This window comes from Dipodomys merriami, unplaced genomic scaffold, assembly GCF_024711535.1.
Source record: "Dipodomys merriami isolate MVZ:Mamm:240054 unplaced genomic scaffold, mDipMer1.0.p SCAF_16, whole genome shotgun sequence".
In the NCBI taxonomy this organism is placed as follows: Eukaryota; Metazoa; Chordata; class Mammalia; order Rodentia; family Heteromyidae; genus Dipodomys; species Dipodomys merriami.
The window spans coordinates 3,066,489-3,089,266 of NW_027202937.1; the positions used below are offsets into that span (position 1 = coordinate 3,066,489).

At 52.6% G+C, this 22,778-nt stretch overlaps 2 protein-coding genes across 7 annotated transcripts in view; one reads left to right on the forward strand and one right to left on the reverse strand.

Annotated features, from left to right (window-relative positions):
• The window catches only part of Tmem63b (transmembrane protein 63B), a 24,519-nt gene extending 20,558 nt beyond the window's left edge, over positions 1-3,961 (reverse strand). Inside the window, exon 1 of one of the 2 annotated variants that reach the window (XM_070023642.1) lies at positions 3,825-3,961. The gene's annotated coding sequence lies outside the window, so the exon portion shown is untranslated. The remainder of the gene's footprint in view (positions 1-3,824) is intronic. The other variant, XM_070023644.1, reaches the window with a different exon arrangement.
• Mrpl14 (mitochondrial ribosomal protein L14) lies at positions 2,828-15,357 on the forward strand. Of its 5 annotated transcripts, none has more exons than XM_070023645.1 (3): positions 2,828-2,915; positions 13,475-13,568; positions 14,857-15,357. In XM_070023645.1, the coding sequence occupies exons 2-3, from the start codon at positions 13,498-13,500 to the stop codon at positions 15,221-15,223; spliced, it is 438 nt and encodes a 145-aa protein (XP_069879746.1). In that variant the 5' UTR covers positions 2,828-2,915; positions 13,475-13,497; the 3' UTR covers positions 15,224-15,357. The 5 variants fall into 5 exon arrangements, with proteins under 5 accessions (XP_069879746.1, XP_069879748.1, XP_069879750.1 ...); XM_070023647.1 differs by lacking the exon at positions 2,828-2,915 and adding an exon at positions 4,093-4,160; XM_070023649.1 differs by lacking the exon at positions 2,828-2,915 and adding an exon at positions 4,136-4,160 and having other exon boundaries at positions 13,478-13,568.
• Positions 15,358-22,778: the final 7,421 nt, after the last annotated feature.

The following is a 22,778-nucleotide window of genomic DNA, read 5'->3' on the forward strand; positions in this document are numbered from 1 at the left end:
CCTGAGTTTCTTTTGTTCAAGGCTAGCACTCTACCACTTGAGCCACAGAGTCACTTCTGGCTTTTTCTGCTTATGTGGTGCTGAGGAATCTAACCCAGGGCCTCATGCATGCGAGGCAAGCACTCTACCACTGAGCCACCTTCCCAGCCCTAAAACATTCTTCTAGAGAGTTAGTGGGGAGATTTAATTTAGGTCTCAGGTCACAGGAAGGCATCGGCTGGAGATGGAGACTAACTTTTTTACTGTGTTACCCAGATCTCAGTCTTTCAATTGGTAACAGATACTAATGCCCACCCCTATTGATTCCAGAAAGACAGAGAGAAGAGAGAAATATAACAATATGTAAGGATAAAAATTACATAAATATGTGTAGAAATACATATGTGCACACACACACACACACACACACACACACACACACACACACACACACACACACTGGGCGCTTTACTGCTCAAGGCTAATGCTTCTATCACTTTGAGCCACAGGTCACTTGCAGTTTTCTGGGGGGTTAAATGGAGATAAGAGTCTCATGGCCTGGCACTAGTGGCTCATGCCTGTAATCCTAGCTACTCAGGAGGCTGAGATCTGAGGATCTCAGTTCAAAGCCAGACTCTTATCTCCAATAAACCACTAGAAAACTGGAAGTGGCGCTGTGGCTCAAGCGGTAGAGTGCTTGCCTTGAGCTGAAGAGTGCAGGGACAGTGTCCAAGCCCAGAGTTTAAGCCCCATGCCCACCATGACCACCATAACTACCACCAACAAAAAAGTCTCATGGACTTTCCTGACTGGGCTGGTTTGGAACCATGTTCCTCATATCTCAGCCTCCTAAGTAGCTAGGATAAGAGGCGTGAGCTACTGGTACCTGGCTAAAAGTATTATTAAAAATGCATTTATCAAATATTTAATGTGTGTGCATGAGCACATGCATGTTACTGGGGCTTGAACTCATAGCTTGGGTGCTTTCCCTTAGCATTTTCTCTCGTCTGCTACTTTACCACTTGAACCACCCCCCATTTTTGGCTTTTGGGTGGTTAACGGGAGTTTTGAGTTTCACAGAATTTCCTGTGAGTGATGGCTTCAAATCGTGATCCTCATAAAAAGCAGCTAAGATTACAACCATGAACTTCCGATGCCTGGCTTATTGTTTGAGACAGGTCTTGCTTCACAGCTGAAGTTGGTTTCAAACTTGCAATCATCCTGTCTTGGCCTACTGAGTGCTGGGGCTAAGTATTTACCACCCTGTCTGGCTTATTTAACTCTTGTTTTGGGTAAGGTACACTTTGAAACTAACTCATGTGCTCCTGGTCACAAGTCCAGGAGAAAACAGGTCATGTAGCCCATCTCCGCAGATAAGACTCAGGAAGCCCAGCTGGTGTTACGCTCCTAACCACTACACTTTGCTGCCATTTCCACAAGGGAGCTGAGGGCCACCAGCCCTGGAGAAATGCCATACCCCTATTACCACTAGCCTTTCTTCTTGCTTAGAGTTCCAAGCTCCTATGCTCAGATTTGGAGTGTGTGTGTATAGATAGATGTATATATACAGCTATCTATCTATCTATCTATCTATCTATCTATCTATCTATCTATCTATCTATCTATCTATATTTTTTGGTTGTGGGGCTTGAACTCTAGGCCTGGGCACTGTCCCTCAGCTCTTCAGCTCAAGGCAAGTGCTCTACCACCTGAGCCACAGTGCCACTTCCGTGGAGTTTATAATTTGGATTCTGAGGCAGGTGTAACATACAGGGCGGTATAATCTGGTGGGCAAGGGCACACAGGCTCTAAGATGAGACAGGTGTATCTTGTCTCCTGGGCAAATTACTTAGTCACCCAGGGGCTCAGTTTTTCCATCTGTAAAATGTGGACAACAATCCAGTAATAGGGTTGTTTTAAGGAATAAGATATAAAGCTCTTAAGTAGTTCTAGACACAATAGATTCTACAAAACAGTTGTTACTCTGGAGGCTGAGGTCTGAGGATCATGGTTCAAAGCCAGTCCAGGCAGGAAAGTCTGTGAGACTCATCTCCAATTAAGCCCCCAAAAAACCAGAAGTGGCACTGTGGCTCAAAGTGGTAGAGGACTAGCCTAGCGTGAAAAAGCTCAGGGACAGCGCCCAGGCCCTGAGTTCAAGCCCTATGACCCACAAACAATAACAAAGAAAACACGGAATATAGCAATAAGATAGGACAGAGCCCCTAGGTCACACAGCACAGCTTGTTTAGGCCTAATGGGTTATATTATGTTTGGGACTGTTCCTAAAAACTCTCCAAAAACACCCCTTCCACCTGCAGCAGGCTGGGAAGTGGAGACACCAGGGGTAATGCTATTCAGGCATGGGTCAGGAGTTCAGCGAGAGAACCCATTATTGATCAACTACCAGGCAGAGTGCCAGGCTCTTGACCTAGGTAATACTGTTTGATCTCCATGCTAAACCTTGTTAAGCATATCCACACTTTTAAATGCAAACAGAGGTTCAGACAGGTTAAGTAACTTGTCAAGGTCACACAGCTAAGTCAGGGCAGAGCTAGAATTGGAACTCAGGTCTCTATTACCCTGTGATACCTGGAGGAAACTGGTATGATGGCCCCAGCAGGGTTCTTAGCTACCTACCATAGGCCTTCTGCTTGGTAACCTCCCCACCCACTTACCATTCACCCAACCCAAACTGCACTGGGTGAACGGCCAGCAGGCCCCGGCATGTGCCACCTGGGATGTGCCAGGGCCTGGACCCTCTGTGCCCCGGAGGGCAACCATGCTGCCAGCACACCTTCGCCTGAATCCGGCAGACACTCCCACTCCCCTCCTCACGTGGGCCGGGGAGGAGGGCTGTGGGCCCCTCGGCCGGAGGTGCTGGGCACGGCCCCAACCTTGCCCCATTCTGCAGACCCGAGGGAGAGGCGGGAGGAGTGGTAAGTAGTATGGGGTAGGGAGGCTCCAGTCCCCGAGGACACTGGCTGGAGTCAGGTGCGGGCCGAGCGGCCAGGGGACCCAGGCAGGTGGCAGCACCGAGCCCCAAGGGCAGCCGGCCCCTCTGACCTCTCCTTCCCACTTCGCAGGCGTCCTTTTCTTTCCCGGGGAACGCGGCGGCGGCGGGGAGCTCCGGGACGGTCCGCCCGAGGCGGTCAGGTCGGCCGGGAGGGACAAAGCGCGCCCCCCGCCGCGGGGCCTTTGCCCCCACTCGGGATCGGCGTCGGTCTCCGGCCCCGCCGCGGCCCCCACCGCAGGCCCGGCGACTCATGAATACACTGCACTGTGTGCGGCGCGGGCGGAGGCGAGGCGGAGGCAGCGGCGGGAGGACTCGCTCCCGGGGCCCGTCCGCTGGGGCCCCGGGCCAGCACCCCGCGGACCCTGCCCCGGCCCCAGCCTGACCCCGGCTCCCGGCCAGCTTCGGCCCCGGAGCCTGAGAAGCGATCAAAGAGACCCGGGGCACCGGACGGGGCGACCCCGGGATCCAACCCTCGGGGGCGGCGGGCGGGGGGCGCAGCGGGACCCGCGCACCTGGACGGCCCCGGTGGGGGAAGCGGGGTGGCACCGCGGGGACCTCGGGGGGGGGGCCCGGGAGCCGGGGGCGGAGGCCGGCGCACCCCGCACCGCCGGAGGCGGGGGTCGCGGCGCTCACGCGGGGCTGGGGACCGGTCCGCGCGGGAACAGCGCGCGCCGCGCCTGGGTCCCGCGGGCCCGGGCACCGCTGGGTCCCGCAGGACGCTGAAGGGAGGGGACGCGCAGCTGAGCCCGGGTACCCCCCCCCCGCTTTGGGGGAGGGTGGGAAGCCCCCGCCAAGCAAAGAGAGGGGGCTGGGGAGGGGGTCGCGTACTCACCCCAGGCGCAGACTCGGCTCCGGCTCGGAGCCCCGGCTCGGGGCGGGGCGGGGCGGGGGGAGGGGAGGGGGAGTCGCCGGGCGGCTCGAGCTCCGGGCTCTGGCGGCGGCCGCGGCCGTGTGTGGGGGAGGGGGAGCGGGAGGAGGGAGGGGAGGCGGGGCGGGGCATCGCAGGCCGCGCCCCCCACGCCAGCTCACGTCAGGTGCGCGCGCACTCGCAGGCCGCCGCGCGCCGGGCTGGGCCGGGCGCGCAGGCGCAGTCGGGGGAAGGCCGCGTGGGGAAGGCGGCGCTTGGCCAGGGGGGCTCACGGCGGGCTATTCCGGGGCGGCGAGAGCGGTACGGAGTGGAGGGCGGGGTGCAGAGGCGCGCGGAGGCCCCTCTGGCTGGTTTCTTCCGCTCTCCCTTTCCTCCCTGCAGTGGGGGAGGCAGGCGCACTCCCCTCGGGGACAGAGAGGAGAAGCCGGAGTGTGTGGGGGGGGGGGTGAGTGGAGGGCCCCCGGCCTGACGGGCCTTGGCTGGAGGAGTCCCGGCCTGAGCGGGGTCCGGCCTGGACGGCAGCCCCCTCCCGCGCTCTCGGGGCTGCGGGGTCCCCGAAGCTCACCTGCCTTTCCCGGGTCGTGGAGCCGATCCGGGGACCAGCCCGGGTGATGCGTCTCCTGGAGTCTGTCTGTCCCCTCTCCTTTCCCACTTGGTGTGGACATGAGTTTCCTAAGACGATTGTGTGGTGTGGGGATCGAGGTCTGGCCTTCGCTGCTGCCATGCAGCCCAGTGCCCGACCCCCCGCGTCTGTGCCCCCCCCCCCCGGCTCCCCGCTGCCCCAGCCTCCACCTGGCTGGAGACCACGCCCACCACGGAGTGGTGACCCACACCTGCTGGTCGATTTGAGATGCCTGCTAGATAGGACCAAAAGGGAAGTCTCGCTTTTCGCAGTGGGCAGCAAGCGGACTTTGCCACCCTAAGGAATTAAGTTGGACTGAATTTATAAAGAAATTACCGGGGCCTAGGCAGAGTCTCCTTGGGTTCCCTGGGGAGTGCTGGCAATATGGAAGGCCCTTGAACCCCTGGCAGTGACTGCTGAACAGAAGGGCACTGTCTGCCTTGGGGGTGATTCCTTGTAGTTGGTTAGTATCTCTGCTACCTACTGGCTTTTCACTCACTCATCAGTAGCTTGTGGAATGCAACTGGATTCTTTATGGCAGTTTTTTTCAAACTGAACCTTATTGGTGAGTTGGAAATCACCATCATGGGTTTTTTGAGACATATATGTATGTGTGTGTATATATATATGTGTATATATATATACAACATGTATATATACATATGTAACATACATATATGCATATATGCATATATATATATATATATATATATATATATATATATATATATATATATATATATATCCTAGGCCAGTCTTGAATTCCTAATCTTCCTGCCTTGATCTTCCTTGTGCTGGAATTACAAGCGTGAACCACTATTCTCAGCTAGAGACATCTTAAACATAAAAAGTACTAGAAAATATCAGAGGAGGTTGCACGTAGAGTAAGTACACTTCCTTTGATGGGGCTGGTGCTTGAACTTAGGGCATCACACTTGCAAAGCAGGTTCTCTGAAGCCACAAGTACTTTTTACTTTGAGTATTTTTCAGCTAGGATCTTGCTTTTTGCCAGGGCAGGCCTGGACTTCGTGTAGCAGACATGGCAGGCATATGCAACAGTGCCCAGCTTTTTTTTGGAGGGGGGGGATTGAGATGAGAGGAATGCTCATATACTCTGCCTAGGCTGTCCTCCAAACATGATTCTCCTGATCTCAGCATCCAAGAAGCCAGGATTACAGATGTGAGCCACTGTACTAATCTACATGTGTTCCTTGACACATGTAAGTGTATTGGGAATTGTACAGTGCATTTCTGCATGTCACAAAAGTTTGAAAAGCTCTGTTCTTTTGTACCTTTTGTCCCTTGCCCCAAGCCCACATTTTTGGTCAGTTCAAATTGTCCATAAAGATGTAGTTAGGATGGCAGGAATCCACACTAAAGAACAGAGTGGGCCGAAGTGAAGCCTTTTTGTATAACTAAAACTAGTAGTAGGAAATGTGGGGAGAAAAGGAGAGCAGGATGGGTCTGTCTTCAGGGAGGTTACAAAAAATGGTTCATTCTTCACTTGCTGCCAACAACTAAAAGCAGGGATCTCACTGAGGGTGGTAAGGCTTTTTTTAGGCAAGGCATCTTCTTTGGATGTTTATTTCTCAAGGAAGTTTATATATAGTGTGATTTTTGTGGTTATAAAACCAGTATGTCCCATTGCTTACATTGCACAATAAAACTAGTGATGGATACCTAGAAAATGGAAATGGAAAAGTATTGGTTACCTGGAGTTTGGGTCTCTGAGGCTATTTATTTATTTGCCAGCCCTGGGCTTGAACTCAGAGCCTGGGTATTGTCCTTGAACTTCTTTTGCTCAAGGCTAGCACTCTACCACTTGAGCCACAGCGCCACTTCTGGCTTTTTCTGTTTATGTGGTACTGAGGAATCGAACCCAGGGCTTCATGCATGCTAGGCAAGCACTCTACCACTAAGCCACATTCCCAGTCCTAGAATGCTTTTTTTTTTTTTTTTTTTTGGTTGGTTGTGGGGCTTGAACTCTGGGCTTGGGCGCTGTCCCTCAGTTCTTCAGCTCAAGGTGAGTGCTCTACTGCTTGAGCCACAGTGCCCTTTCCGGTTTTCTAGTGGTTTATTGGACTTAAGAGTCTCACGGACTTTCCTGCCCGGGCTGGCTCTTAATCGAGATCCTCAGATCTCAGCCTCCTGAGTAGCTAAGATTACAGGCGTGAGCCACCGGTGCCTGGCTTAGAAGGCTTTTCTTAACTATAATTAGTTTCTAAAATAATGTAGTGAATCTGAACATCTGGTGGCTACAGTGTTTCTGCCTACGTGGGCTCACCACCTACTCACAGCCTTCCTTGAGGACTAAGTGGACCACTGAGACTTCCCAGACAGGAGAGGAAGCATCTCAGCAAGCCGACAGTGACAACTGAATCAAGTATACTGTGGAATCAAGTGTTCTGTGGAAAGAACAGAGATTGAAATGTTCTGGAATCCTCTCTCCAGTCCTATCTGTCAAACTCCAAACATGGATTCTACTCAGCTCTTAGAATCTTTAGATGATCCAATGTCTTTTAAAACTGATCTTTTAAAAAATTGTTATTATTATTTTTTTATTTGTGCCAGTCCTGGGGCTGAGCTCAGGGCCTGGGTATTGCTTCTGAGCTTTTGTGCTCGAAGCTAGTGCTCTACCCTTTGAGACATAGATCTGGGTCTTTTTTTTTGGTGGTTAATTGGAGACAAGAGTCTTATGGAGTGGCTAGGAAAGTGGCTCAGTGGTAGAGTGCTTGCCTTGCATGCATGAGGCCCTGGGTTTGATTCCTCAGCACCACCTAAGCAGAAAAAGCCAGAAGTGGCGCTCTGGCTCAAGTGGAAGAGCTAGCCTTGAGCTAAAGGGAGGGACAGCACCCAGGCCCAGAGTTCAAGCCCCACGACTGACAAAAAAATTGTATGGACTGGGGGAAGTTACCCACACTGCGTGGGTGCATTTGCCTCAGTGATGTGTGTAAGTAACTGAAGCTGTATCTTAGCCGTGCTGGTGTTACACAGGGAGTAAGGAAACAGCCTTGGGCTCTGGTCTGGACTCCATTCTAACCTGGGACAAATCTACAAATGTCCTAATGTTGTGGTTTGGATGAAGTGTCTCAGAAAGAGGCTCAAGGCAAGTCTTGGTCCCTAGTGGGTGGTGCTCTTTTGGGAAGTTCTGGAAACTGTAGAAGGTGAGACTTAGTTAACTGGGAGTATGTCCTTGGAGGAGTTTTGTTGCTGGCCTCCTTCCCGTCTGTCTGTGTCTCTCTACTTCTGTCTGGGAACCTTTTCTGTACGTGTTCCAGCCGCCATGATGCGTTGCCCAAGTGCATGGGGGAAAGGGGCCATGGATGGAATGTGCTGGAACCATGAGCCAGTGGTTGGTTCAGGTGTTTTGCCACAGAGATAGAGGTGCTGACTGGTTTCTCCATCCGTAACACCCTACTTCCTATACTGTGCCTTCAGTCCTGTTCTAAGTCCTTAGCAGATCTTACACACTGTTGCTTCTTCTTTGTCTCCATTGGCTCAGGAATGAAACCACTGAAGAAAGTGAGAGGATACTTTTATGTATGTGTTTTGTCCATCATGGGCTTGAACTCAGGGCCTGGGTGTTGTCCCTGAGGCTACTATGAACCATACTACCACTTGTGGTTTTCTGGTGGTCTATTGGAGAGAAGAGTCTCACAGGTTTTCCTGCCAAGGCTGGCTTTGAACCACAATCCTCAGATCTCAGCCTCCTGAATAGCTAGGGTTAAAGGAGTGAGCTACCAGAACCTGGCTTTAAGAATCCTTTTAAGAACGCTTTTAGGGGCTGGGAAGGTGGCTCAGTGGTAGAGCGCTTGCCCTTGCATGCCTGAGGCCCTGGGTTCGATTCCTCAGCACCACATAAGCAAAAAGAAAAAAGCCGGAAGTGGCTCTGTGGCTCAAGTGGTAGAGCACTAGCCTTGATCTGAAGAGCTGAGGGACAGAGCCCAGGCCCAAAGTTCAGGCCCCATAACCGGACCAAAAAAAAAAAAAAAGAACACTTTTAGACTGGGTGACCCCTGCTAGGATATGGAAAGAATTGAATGTACATAATGTGATCTCTTTTTTTTTTTTTTTTTTTTTTTTGGGTCCGGTCGTGGGGCCTGAACTCTGGGCCTGGGCACTGTCCCTCAGCTCTTCAGCTCAAGGCTAGCGCTCTACCACTTGAGCCACAGCGCCACTTCCGGCTTTTTTCTTTTTGCTTATGTGGTGCTGAGGAATCGAACCCAGGGCCTCAGGCATGCAAGGGCAAGCGCTTTACCACTAAGCCACCTTCCCAGCCCTTTTTTTTTTTTAAAATGTGTGTATGTGTATGCATATGTGCTGGTCTTAGGGCTGGAACTCCAAGTCTGGGTGCTGTTCCTGAGCTGTTCTGCTCAAGGCTAGTGTTCTGCCACTTGAGCCACAGCTCTATTTCTGGCCTTTTCTGTTTATGTGGTACTGAGCACTCAAACCCAGAGCTTCATGCTAGGCAAGCACTCTACCACTAAGCCACATTCCCAGCCCCATGAGTATATTTCTTTTTGGACACTATCACCCCTTCCCTCAGGTTGGGACTTTGATTTCTTCAAAGTGTTAGGGCTATGCTTTTCCCACTTTTTTTTTTTCTGTCAGTTGTGAGGCTTGAACTCTGGGCCTGGGCGCTGTCCCTCAGCTCTTCAGCTCATGGCTAATGCTCTACCGCTTGAGCCACAGTGCCACTTTCCATTTTCTAGTGTTTTATTGGACATAAGAGTCTCATGGACGTTTCCTGCCCGGGCTGCCTTTGAAACTCGATCCTCAGATCTCAGCCTCCTGAGTAGCTAGGATTACAAGCATGAGCCACCAGCGCCCAGTGCTTTTCCTACTTTTATGAAAAACATTACAGGCTTTCACTGTCATTTCTGTGGCTGGGTTTTGCATTTGGTGTGTGTGTGTGTGTGTGTGTGTGTGTGTGTGTGTGTGTGTGTGTGTGTGTGTGTGTGTGTGTGTGTGTGTGTGTGTGTGTGTGTGTGTGTGTGTGTGTGTGTGTGTGTGTTCTCTCCTGTTATATTCCAATAGAATGTCCTTGGAGCACTTGTTTGTGATGGTGCCAATCTTTTTTTTCCCCCTCCCTTTTCTGTCACACCCATTCCACTTATAAGGCCTTTAAAGCATCTGTAACATCCCAGACACCTGGCTGGATACCAGACAATGTATAGATGTGTTATACTAAGTATACCCTGTAATTAAATGCAGTAGATCCGTGGTATTTAGTGGCTCCAAGGAGACCACTGTTGAGGAAAACCACAAATGCTAAGGATGCCTTGTGTAAACACAGCAGGAAGTAATGCAGGGCTTACAGCTTCCCTGCGTCAGCTGAGCTGCAGAATACAGGAATAAGGCAGGTGTACTGTATAGATTTTTGATACTAAATACATTCATTGATCTTAAAAACTCAACCGGTGGTACTTTCTAGCTTTCCACAAAGTGTCCAAGGTATAGGTTTTGTTTGCTTTTCCAGTTCAGCCCTAGGTGTGAAGATGAGGTAACAAGGAGCTCCCTCAAGTACTGGGGGGGGGGGGGGGAGGGGGAGGGGGAGGGGGAGGGGGAGGAGCATAAGGAAGAGCCCAGCTCTGGAACTGGGAGCTGAACTGTCAGTCAGTTGTGTCCACTTGACAGATTGTCACTCTGTTCTAGTAGTTTGCTGCAGCCCAGGAACTGGCCCTGCCCCCACACAGCAAGTGTTTGAGTGGCCTCTGCAGGGTGAAGAGCCAGGTGAGCCGCTCACCTATGTGTCTGGAATCCAGCGCTGTGGGGCCTCAGTCACTGAAGGGAGATTGTAGAGTTGAACCAGGGAGGGACAGGAGCGTGACTCAGGTAAATCATTTCTTTTCTCGCCCATCCCCCTTTAAAGGCAAGGTGATTCATGTTCTAAAAGTGGGAGGATAAGTTGCAGAACGGACCAGGAAGTGGCATGAAAAGCCATCCCTGGCACGGAAGCCTTCCAAATACCTCTCCTGGTCCAAGTGAGAGCGTGGTAAAGGAGGAAATACTGAGGCGAGTCTCCTGTGCAGACATGGCTCAGAGAAACACTGCTGCAAAACAAAGACTTGTAGGCAGGCCAGGCCTGCAGTGCATCCGGCCCTGTGGCCCAGGATGGCTTTATGCTAGGAACCCACACCACGGCCAGCAGAGTTGCTTTGAGGTAGATTGTGGTCTCCCAATCTCTCCCCTGGTCCTGAGGGGTGAGGGGTTTCCACCGTGGGCAGTGGAGGTGTCAGGTTGATAGACAGTTCCAAGGACCAGCAACAAAGCCTGGGCTGCTTCCCCACAGCCAGTGCCCTCCTGACACAGGGGGTCTCCTGAAGCGCTCCCCGTGTGCAGGTGAGGTTGCTGCGTTGGGCCTCCGTGTGAAGGCGTGGGTAGGCCTGGGGGCCTGACCTGTGGGCTGCCGTGTATCTTAGTCTACAGGTATTTATTGCATTCTTAGTGGTATCAGGACCTGCTGCCTTGCTTGCTGGTGTGGAGGTGGAGGGGACGGTTGGGGGTTTGGAGGATAAGGAGCATGCATACTGTCAGGGAAAGGCCTTTGAACGGCTGGGCGGCCTGGGGCTGAGACCAGTATCAGATCCTTTAAAGAGTGAGAGTGGCGGACTGGCTGTTCTGGAGGAGTGGAAGTGTTCCCTGGAGGCATGGCCGCCGCAGCGCCAGCGCCGGCTCCGCGTCTCAGTGTGCTGAGCTGCCTCCCAAATTACAGTAGCCATTCAGATGCCAGATTGCAGGGTCCTCTGTGGTTTCGGAGTTTCGAGTAGCATGTAGTGGTGTCACGCAACAAGGGACTCCATGCAAATATGTAGGGCTGGGGATCTGGCTCCTTGGCACAGAGCTTGCCTGGCACATGCAGTCCCTGACGTCCGTTCCAAGTCTACCCCACGCCTGCGTCAGGAGAGGGCAAGTTGTGTCTGGACGGTTCCACCAGCACAGGACCCGTGGATGTCCGCTGTGTGTGGGAGGGGGGCAGCTGATGCAGAGAGGGGCACACAGGTTGGGGAGGGGCAGGGGTGAGGTCCAGAGAGGAGGTGGGGAGGGACACCTTGGGGTTTTGCAGTGACTGCTCTGAAGAATATGGGGGTCCCAATTACAAACGTCAGGTGATTCTGGCGAGCGTCTCTAGGCCTCTGCAGTCCTTGGGCTAATGAAAACGTTCTTGAGGAAGCAGTGTGGAGGGGGGGAGGGAAGGGGAGAGGCTATTCTGTGCAGACAGGCAGGCAGCAAGGGTGTTGCCGTCTATGGAGAGGGGACGTGGGTGGTGGTGGGCTCATCTCGAGGGACTGGGGAGAAGCCCAGCGTCTTCTGCGGGGGCCTGCCAGCATCAGATGGCGAGGCTTGGCTGGGCTTTGAGGGAGCTGCAGCCTGGACCAGACCACCTGCTTGCAGAGCGGTGGTGGTTTGTGCCCATTTTTAGTTACCGCTTGGAGTATGGAGTGCTTCTTGCCACCTACACCACAGATTGTCCTCAAACCTTAGATAGGGTTAGAGTGAATCGTTTTCACCTGGCGGTTGTCTGTTTGGGTTGGTTGCGCGGGCATGGAGTCGGCAGGTAGAATGAACATGCCGTGTCAGCGTTGTTGAGAGCAGCCAGTGAGCACTGCGGAAGGCGTCCTGCGTCAGAGACGTTGCCACGTTTACGCCCTGTTGAGTCAGCACGGGTTCTGCCTTGTCACTCCCAGCTGTGTCGCCTTGGTCGGGTTATTTACCTCTCTGGGCCTGCTTTCCATGCATACCAGTAAGGCTACTAATAGTACCACTATGGGAGTTTTTATGAGCCTTACATGAGACCCTTAAGCCATGCAATGGGGGGGAGGGGAGCTGCGCGGCGCAGAGGAAACACGCTTGGCTGGCCAGCCCCCTTCTGGTAGCCCTTGGCCGCTGTGGGTGGCGGCACACGTGCTGTGGTGAAGAGGCAGAGGGGCAGCTCATGTGTGCCAGGCTTCGGGCTGGGCGATGCGCACGGCCCCCGCCCGCCCGCCCGCCCGCCCTCCTTCCCGACCAAACTAGAGCTCAGCAGCATGCGTACTTGGCCTCTAGTTGGAACAGAAAAAAGCTGGCCTGGTCTGATGGTCTGTGCCTTTCTGTGTCATATACATTAGCAGTTGCTAAGTCTGCTGCTTGCTTTAATTGTTTGCTGATGATTGCCTTGGGCCAGTGCTTCATGGGTTGTTTTGAGGATACCACTTGGAGAATTCCTGGGATTTGAGGCAAAATTCCAGTGCACAGGCATTTGGGGATTGTCTAGTTACTCCTGCGGCAGTGACTATGGAGACGCCCCCAACTTTATTAAGTGGTCTTATCTGAACTGTGTGTAAGTACTACAGTGCACTGGCTTGGCCTGGCAGAGCCTTGAGTCAGGCCCTTGGGTGTGGAGTGAGCATGCTTTGTGGCTGGAGTCACCAGCTGTGTGGGCACATCTCAGCTGTGCCCCAGGGACCCTCAGGTATTGCCATGCTTGTTAACGCTGGCCCTGGGCTGTTGCCTGCTTTCCTGGGATCCCCCTTCAGCCGCAGGTCCCCCAGATCACAGTGTCATTTGGGAGTCTGAGCCAGCCAGGTCCAGGGCAGCCTTTGGCTCTTCTCTGCTGGCCTTGATTGACACAGGTACTCTGGCTTTCATATTGGGCAGAAAGGTGATGTGGGACTAACAGTTTGGGTAGTGCTTAGTGTCTGCAAAGAGCACGGTGGTCTCTGTCAGCACGGTGGTCTCTGTGTCCTGCCCCCTGGGAAGGGCTAAGAGGGGGAAGGACTCTCTGTTCAAAGCCATGCCATCCCCACTTCCTGACCCCAGAGGTGGAACATGGGTAGCATGTTGGAGCAGGGCTTCCGCTATTCATCACACGCCTTTTAACTACTAAGAAACCTTTATATTTTGTGACTAATGATCTGTGCTACAAGTGTCATCTCCCACACAAATCTCCAAAGACAACTGGCTCTGAGTAAGGACCCTGACTTAGAAATGATCTTTTTCTCCCCCTTTCCAGTAGGACTTGCCATCTGGGACCCCATGGCCGTCTTTTCTGGGCCCTTGGGCCTCTTTGTCCCCACAGGCCGAGCACTCAGCCAACGCTACTTCAGGTAACTTTCATGTTAAGTTCCTAAAACCTATTCTGCCTTGGCCTCCCATCAGCACTGGCTCCTATGGGGACTGCAACGGGAGTGGGAACTGGAAAGCAGGGGGGGGGGGCACATCCTATGTCCCGTAAGAGGAGGATAGGGGAAGGAGAAGACAGCTCTGTCTGGATTGTAATATAGTGGAAGTTGCTGCGTCTCTGTCCCTACAAAATTGTTAAAGTGATCTGACTACTCTTGACCCTATCACTCCTCCAGGACATTAAAACCTTCACAGTTGTTGTCTGGCCAGTTTGGAACATTGTCCTCCTATTTATACTTCCTGCATAGCTGGGATTACAGGTGTATGCCACCATAGATAGTCACCAGCAACATAGGGAAATGCAAGTAGGAGGATTGCAGTGTAGGCTGACCTACCTTGAAAATAACCAAGCAAGCCGGGCGCCCATGGCTCACACCTGTAATCCTAGCTACTCAGGAGGCTAAGATCTGAGGATCATGGTTCAAAGCCAGCCCAGGCAGGAAAGTCTGTGAGACTTCTGTCTTCACTTAACCACCAGAAAACCAGAAGTGGTGCTGTGGCTCAAGTGATAGAGTGTTAGCCTTGAGCTGAACTGCTCAGGGACAGCTCCCAGGCCCAGAGTTCAAGCCTCACAACCAACTGAAAAAAAAAATAACCAAGAAAAAAGGGCTGAAGGCATGGTTCAAGAGGTAGAGCATCTGCTCAGCAAGTACAAGGCCCTGAGTTCAAGCCCCACTACTGCCAGAAATAACAAATGAAAAACCTTGACTGGAATTAAAACAAAAGTTAGTTACCTTGACTTATTTCCAGTTTCTGCTGCATTGTGTCAAGGAACTCCTTTAGCAAGTCTACTCTCCCATGTCTTTGGGTCTCCAGTTAGGGCCATACAGAGTATAGTTGGGAAGGGAAGGAGAGCATCTAGGGGAGCAGGTTTTGCAGGATAGGCAGTGGGTGAGGCCCGGCCCACTAGGATTCCTTCAGTTCCCAGAGTCCTTTTGGAAACCTTTAACTTTATAAAAGCTGCTGCAAAGTTTGTGGTAACAGAAGAATTGAGTTCTCTTTAAAACCCATCTAGATTGAGATCTTGACAGGCAGCAGAAGCTCTCGATTGTAAGGAAACAAAGACTCTGCTTGTGTGTGCGTGCACATATGCTTGTGTGTGTGTGTGTGCCTACAAGTGGCAGCATGCACTCGCTTGCCCTTGCTGAGGCCTGTGCACGCGGCCTGGAGAGATACAGGTCACTCACTGGACTGCCTTTTCTTTCCTGTCAGCACCACTGGGAGCCTCAGTGCGATTCAGAAGATGACTCGGGTGCGTGTGGTGGACAACAGTGCCCTGGGGAACACCCCCTACCATCGCCCTCCTCGGTGCATCCACGTCTACAACAAGAGTGGGGTGGGCAAGGTGGGCGACCGCATACTGCTGGCCATCAAGGGACAGAAGAAGAAAGCACTCATCGTAGGACATCGCATGCCCGGCCCCCGAATGACCCCCAGGTTTGACTCCAACAATGTGGTCCTCATTGAGGACAATGGGAACCCCGTAGGCACCCGAATTAAGATCCCTATCCCCACCAGCCTGCGCCAAAAGGAGGGCGAGTACTCCAAGGTGCTGGCCATCGCCCAGAACTTCGTGTGAGCAGCACGCAGGCCTCCAGCTGCAGGACTCAGGCCTGGACACGTGCATGCTGGCAGGGTTCCGGGGACTGCATGGCTGCTCCCTCCCACAGTGACAGTGTCCCACGACAGAATAAACGTTTTCTTCCTTTGCTCTCTGGGGTGTGGTTGTGAGGTAGATGATGTTGAAGCAGTTGAACGGTGGTGTGAATGTGCATGTGACACATGGAACGAGTCTGGACAGAGAGCCATGGTGTGGGGCTCGGGTCCTCCGTTGCTGTTGGACACTGTGATCTGAGTTCACGAAGGACTGTCAGGAGCTGGGAAACCATAGTGCGAATTGTGTGCAATTTATAAGTGCACCATGGTGTGTCACTTGCTAACCAAAAGACTGGTTTCCCTGTTCCAGCGTTCTCGCTTTATCAGCTTGGACAAGTGCTGGGTAGCATGGATTAGGAGTGGCCATTTCCTAGATGCTGCCACCCCCGCCCTCCCCCCTGGCCTGCTTGCCCAGAAATGTTCTGCAGAACGCTCCTGTGCCTGCCCCATGCTCCTGTGCCTGCACGCCTGGAGACTCAGGCAGGTCCTTCTGTTACAGATGATGTCTTGGGCTTAGGAAGGTGACTGACAACTTCCATTCACTGGTTGGCATCCTTGGGGAGATGAGCTCTCTTAGCTTAAGTCCCTCAGTGGACTTTGAGAGGAGAGTGGTGAAGTGGTTAAGACCCAGCCTGCTTGTGTTTGAACCAACTCCACCCCTTACTCTTCATGGCTTCCTTGCCTATGAACTGGAGACTAATAATGGTGCCACCATTGGTGTGAGGATTTGATAAGCTAGTTCTTGCACATACGCAGAACAGTCCTGGACAGTAGGGAGAGGCTCTTTGCTCTGTCATGGCTGTGTATATTCTGGCTCTGGTCTTCCTGTATCTTAGTATCACAACCGGGGCCGACATGCACCAAATGGTACCTCAAGCAGTGCAAATCTCCCAGTGTAACAGGGGCTTATTTGTGATAAAGGGGATAGACTTTCCCAGAGAAAGAGCTGCCTCAGCTGCTGTCTGCGTTGGCATTGTGAAAAGGGTCAAAATGAGGGCCATCTTGAGGGAGGGAGATCGGAAGGGGCAAGAGGACTGTCCTGGTGTCGGCAGTGCTCTAGATCTAGAGATGTGTGGGAGTTCCATGAGTGGATATGTCTGTAAATAATTAATTAGCAATACACTTCAGTGCACTTTCTGTCCTCTGTGCCTTAGTGAAAATAAAATAGTAGGTGTGGGGGTGTGCTGTGGTGTTGCAGACAGAGGGAAGAAGAGCATGTTCCCAAAGCCCAGGGCAAGATGGATTGTGATCAGGACCAGTGATGGAGGGAAAAGCCAGTGGGTGGGACCAGGGTGCAGTAGGTTGAGGGATGTAACTGGTGTCTGTTAGCTTCCCATTACTGTAACAATCACCAGAGGCAATTGCTTAGGAAGAGAAAAGGCTGATTCTGGTTCAAGGTCTGGGAGCTCAGTCCATGATCAGATAACTTGTTTCTTTTGGGCTGGAAGTGGGGAAGCACATGGATTTGTCTAGTACGTAGTGGAAGAGACATGGAGAGATGGGTTCTACTATGCTCCTCAAGGGCACACCCCTAATGGCCTAACTTCCTCCCATTAGGCCCCGCCTCTTAAAGGTCCACTACCAAAGGCACTACAAGCTAAGGTCTAAGCCTTTCCCACATGGGCCTCTAGGGGACACTGAAGATCCATATTATAGGCAGGCTAGGAGAGGAGCAGGGTCTTATGAGCCCTGGAAGGTTTTTATCCCAAAGGTGCTAGGGAATTTGGTGTGTGTGTGTGTGTGTGTGTGTGTGTGTGTGTGTGTGTGTGTGTGTGTGTGTGTGTGTGTGTGTGTGTGTGTGTGTGTGTGTGTGTTGGAGGTGGGGTTGTGGGAGGCTTGAACTCAGAGCCTGGGCACTGTCCCTGAACTCTTGCTCAAGGTGACCCCTAGCACATCTTCCAGTTTTCTGGAGTCTTACAGCCTTTCTTTTCCAGGCTGGCTTTGAACCATGATCCTCAGATCTCCACCTCCTCAGAAGCTAAGATACAGGTATAAGCCACCATCACCTGGCTTCACTGGGATATTCTTGGTGGGACTATAACAAGTGGGCTGGGTGAGGTCAGGGGCATGAGGTTAGGTTTGCTCTGAGGAAGGGGCTTGAGGAGGGGTAGTAGTCTTGGGGACGGGGAGGGAGTGTGCCTAAGATGCTAATGTGTACTGGGTGGGCCAGTAGCACTTAGGTACAGGTGGCCAGATGCAGCCATGGGCCAAGATGGTGGGGGATAGCCAAGGACTTCAGGGTTTGGCCTTCATTACGTGGAACACAGCGAGGATGGAGAAGCGAGCGAAGCGGCCAGCAGGTGGGTGGCTGTGCCTTTGAGACCTCCAGGGGATCTGGAGGGTGGTTGGGTACAGATACCCTAGGGAACATTCTAGCACAGTGACCTTCTTGGTGTTCCTCGCAGCTTTGTTTCCTCTTTTTAGATGAGGACACAGGTGCAGAGGTGATTTTGCTTCTCAGGGCCCTGTGTAATCTGGCCTCAGCCAAATCCTGTGACTTCAGATTCAGGGTCTTCGCCCAGCATCCCTTAGTCCTCTCTGTCTTGACTTGATTCTTATCTGCTGTCACCCTAGGGCCATGTCCTGAGTCTCCCAAGTCCTAGCATAGGGCTTGTCACCTGCCACGCCCGGAGGCAAGGGGCCGCAGAGGGCTCAGCTTTGTGTCCTCCCGCTGAGCACACTTGGCTCCCTAGGGCTCCTCCGACTAAGTGTTCCTGGGGGGATGCTGGGAAGTGCCTCCCCATCTGGGACACCGGGAGGGCTGGAGGAGTACGGTCACCAGCTCTGCTGTGGTGGTGAACACAGCATGGAGGAGCCCCAGCACTGGTGGGGGCACACTGCTCTGTGTGTGTGTGTGTGTGTGTGTGTGCTCTGTGTGTGTGTGTATCTTTGTGTGTGTGTGTGTGTGTGTGTGTGCTCTGTGTGTGTGTGTATCTTTGCAGCCACAGCAGCTGGAACTCAGTGGGCTTTCTGTGCTGTTCCCTAGAGGCTGTGAGAGAAAGAGCCCCCTGGCTCGGGGCAAAGGAAAGATGGAAGGAATTGTTATTCTCAGCATCTTGACCCAAGCTGCCCTCCAGCTTCTCCGGTCCCTTGCTTTCTGGGGTCAGGCCCTTTCTTGCCTCTGCCCTTAGTCACATGCCCACAGGGCCCTGCCTGCTAGGCTGCGCCCCTCTCCCGCCTCCTGGTGAGGCTCAGCGTCCTTGGAACCGCTCTGTCCTTGCGGTCCCCTCTGCTCTTCCAAGGTGTCCTGTGCTGACCACTGGCACGCTGTGGTTTCAGCTCGGCCGTGTGGCCAGAGCCCGTGACGCAGGCCCGCACGGCACACCCCAGAATAGCCCCAGCCTCGCGGCTCCTCCAGCTGCCCTATCGCTTTGCGAACTGGGATCTCATTTGCTGTCTTCCCCCCACCCACACTCTCAGCCAGGGCTGCTTTCTTTGCCCATGAAATATTTATAATCACAGATTATGTTTCCTGGCGAGGAGACGCTTGCCTTTGTTTTTCTCCCCTTCCATGCCCTTAAGAAGCTGTCGGTCAGGCCAAAGGGCCTCATCTTCATCTGCCTGGGTTCAGGGCTTCAGCTGCGGCATCTCTGTTGATGCCCGGCCTCACCCACAGTGTCACACCACTGTGGAGCAAAACAGCCCTAGAGGGGCAGCTGTGGCCGGCAGACCTGGGTTTCCGTTGGACCCCAGGCCTGGGGAGCGGGAATTTAAGGGATGGTCTCCAGGCCTGGATGGCTGTGTGGGTCCTAAAGGGCCAGCGTGACACCACCTCCAGCTCTCAACCTGTCACCTTGAAGGGCATGCCACCAACTGCAGACGGGCCTGGCCACAGCCCTGTCTACTCCTAAGCTAACCTCGGGTGGGGGTGTCGGGCCCCATGGCCAGGCTCCCCTTGGCCTCCACTCACACGTGGTGGCCTCCTCGGCCTCTTCCGACCTCTCCTTGCCTTCCTTCTCTTGTCCTCAGGGGCTCAAAACGCTTTTTGGGTGAAAATTGCACCATACGGGAATCCAACGCTTAACTGAAATTCAAATCGTTCTCACCTGTGCGTTCCTTGCTTTGCTCTACTTCTGTAATTCAATCTTAAAAATCATGGGATTTTGTTTTCTTCTTCCCCTGCGGGAGGATGGTTATGTAGTTTCGTTCTCAGCATTTTGGATGCTTTGCCGCTCATCTGTCTCGCCAGGTGTCAGTCCTTTTGCGGCGCATTTGGGCATCCTGGGCTGGCAGGAGTGAAGGTGTTCGCGGTCAACATCAAGCCAGCCAGGTTCCCAGGGATGGATGGCCTGTGGCCTTTGTCACCCGGCCACCTCCTGGTACATACCACAGGCATTTTTTTAAAAGTGAAAAGCTTGGAATTTCACAACAGCTCTTGCATAACAGAACACACATGGGTATTTCGAAACCTTATTTGGGTGAGTGTGAGGCTCAATGTTTACATGCCAAATAGAAGTGGCCATGGCACTGTGGGACTTGAGGGTCCAGTCAGTGATCATGGCTGCCATGTGCTGCTTTGGAACCAGAGGAGAGAAAGAAACCTTCCCTCGGGTGTTATCCTGTCTCAAAGCCTGCCCTGGCTGGTCTCTGGTGCTTCTGTGGGCCTGGGAGTGAGCTGGGCTTTGCTATGCGGGCTAACGGGTGCTGCCTTTGGCCGGCCAGTCTGATGCCCACAAAGGGGCCAGTGCACCGGAACCAGGCGGTAGAAGCACTGGGCTCATGCTGTCCCTTAACCAACTACAGTAATGCATCCGCATGCTGCCAGTTGGCTAAAGGGTTGCTGATAAAGAGTGAAACCCTTGAGTTGAGGTGTTAGAGTCCTTTGTGGATCTTGTTTCTCTAGTCTGTGGCCTCATACCTGAGGATAGTTATGTAGTGATATGCCCTCCAGTTAGGATGAACTCTCTGCTGCAAACCTTCTGTTCCAGAGACCCCCTTCATACTGAATGAAGTGGCTATTTAATTTCTGATGGTTTAGTGGAGATAAGAGTTTCACAGACTTTTCCTGCCCGGGCTGGCTTTGAATCGCAATCCTCAGCTCTCAGCCTAGGATTACAGGCGTGAGCCACCGGTACCCAGCTATTTATTTTTGTGCCAGTCCTAGGGCTTGAACCCAGGGCCCAGGTGCTGTCCCTTAGCTTTTTTGCTTAAGCGGATGCTTACCACTTGAGCCACATCTTTACTTCTGGCTTTTTCCTGGTTAATTGGAGAGAAGAGTCTCTGGACTTTTCCTGCCCAGGCTGGCTTTGAACCATCTTACATCTTAGATCCTTACATCTTAGCCCCTCTCTCTCAATAGCTAGGATTTCAGGTGTGAGCCACCAGTCAGTGCCCAACTTCCACCATTATTTTGGACCTTCACTGTGACTATGGAGACTGCGAGGGTGGGGGGAGCTCAAAGAACTCCCTAAATTTTACATGTAAAAGTAGCCTTTCTGGACAAGAACTCAGGGTGTCTGATTATCAGTCCAGCTCGTTCCTTGAGTTACTTTTTTCACCTGGGGGCTTAACATTTGGATGAACTTTCTGGAAACTACTTTTGGATGGGTCCCACCTGTATTGCCTGACAGTGGCTTGTGAGGAGCTGGGGCATTCAGTGATCCTAGCATGACTTTTAAGGCACAGTTGCTGGCAGCTGGGGACAGGTGAGAGGCCAGGCATTGGTTCTGCTCTGAGCACTTGACTCTCCACGGGTCTGAGAGCCCGGAAGGTCATGTGCCTCACTTCCCCCTGAGTAGTCACTGTGTGATTTCTGTTTTTTTTTTTTTTTTGGTCCGGTCATGGGGCCTGAACTCTGGGCCTGGCCACTGTCCCTCAGCTCTTCAGCTCAAGGCTAGCACTCTACCACTTGAGCCACAGCACCACTTCCGGCTTTTTTCTTTTTGCTTATGTGGTGCTGAGGAATCGAACCCAGGGCCTCATGCATGCAAGGCAAGCGCTCTACCACTGAGCCACCTTCCCAGCCCTCACTGTGTGGTTTCTGATGCAGCTACTGCTGACTCTACTTCCCCAGAGTGCCATCTGCCTTGCAGACTGCTTTTGCCTCCTCTACACCTGCTGCTAAAGTTTCAGCCAGCCATGAAATTCTGTGACTCCAGGCCCTGAAACAGTTCTGGGTGACAGGTAAGGCTGATGTCCCTTACAGACTCACGCCTGTAATCCTAGCTACTCAGGGGCTGAGCTCTGAAGATCATGGTTTGAAGCCAGCCTGGGAAAATACTAGAGACTTACTTCCAATTAACCAGCCAAAGGCCAGAAGCAGAGGTGTAACTCAAGTGGTAGAGCCTTGAGCAAAAGAACTGCTGAGTAGGTAAGTGGACGTGGTGGCTCCGTGTTCTGTGCCTGCTCTGGTTTCTCTCCAACAACATTTTTACATCCCTGTGGAATTGGGCACGCCCACGAGCACAAAAGCAGCCTCTGTCTCCATGCACAACTTCACTGTCTATCAGTAGATGTGGAAAGAGAAAAAAAAATATATGTATATACTGAGAGCTCAAAGGTTAAAAATTAGACTCCTAGTGGAGTTGGTAAAAAGTCAGACATTTGCCAAGAGTTAGCAGACACCTGTGCTGGACAGGGCTGCACCCTGCGCTCCCTGCCCCGGCCTGGTGCCCGGGCTTTCCTCTCCCTGTAGTGGCTTCTCATGCCAAGTCTAGACTGACAGCCCAGTTAAACGGGAGTTGGCATTTACGTGCAAAGGATCAATGTGTACATTCTTGGAGAGAATGTACAATGCTGTGTGGCTTTTTTGTTTTAACTTTGGCATCGTTCCTTAGGGTTATGAAAAGAGGAGTGTCCCTCTTCCTCAGTCTGGGGGGCTTGAACTCGGGGCGTTGCACTTGCTGGACAGGTGCTCTACCCCTGAGCCACTCAGCTAGCCCTCTTTTGCACTGGTTATTTTCAAGGTAGGGACTTGCTCTGTGCTGATGCCAACTATATTACTGGCTATATTACTGTACCCAGTTATTGGTTGAGATCATCTTGTGATTTTTTTTTCCTGCCTGCCTGGGCTGCTCTTGAACTACTATCCTTCCCCTTCCCAATAAATGCTTCCTAAGTTGCTAGGATTACAGACTTGAGCCTCCTGACCTGCTGTATACTCTGATAACTGAGTCACTTTGGGTCTTGTCCTGTTTTGTTTTTCCTTTCTGATTTTGGTCTTTGCAGTGCTGCCTGTTCTCCTCTCCTTCCTTCTAGAACTCTGAAGATGGGCTGCTTCTCCATCCACCCAGAGCTCCCACCCGGTCTTGGCATGCTGCCACCATGCCACCCTGTTTCTGTGGGGACGTAGCTGCCACCAAGGCGGCTGGCGGGGTGGGGAGGGCATGTCTCCTTCAGCCCGCGTCTGCGGCACACGCCTGCAGGAGCGGAGGACAAGGCAGTCTGCTGGGGGTTCCCGTTGTGCCTGTTTCGTGCCAAGCACTTTGTATTTTCTCCAAGTAGTCCTCACAGTGGCTTCAGTCACCTGGTACCTGCCT

Bases quoted from the DNA above. Each gene is read 5' to 3' on its own strand.
- Mrpl14 (XM_070023645.1), top strand. From the start codon at position 13,498: ATGGCCGTCTTTTCTGGGCCCTTGGGCCTCTTTGTCCCCACAGGCCGA. The intron at 13,569-14,856 runs GTAACTTTCATG...CTTTCCTGTCAG, and splicing joins CTCAGCCAACGCTACTTCAG to CACCACTGGGAGCCTCAGTG.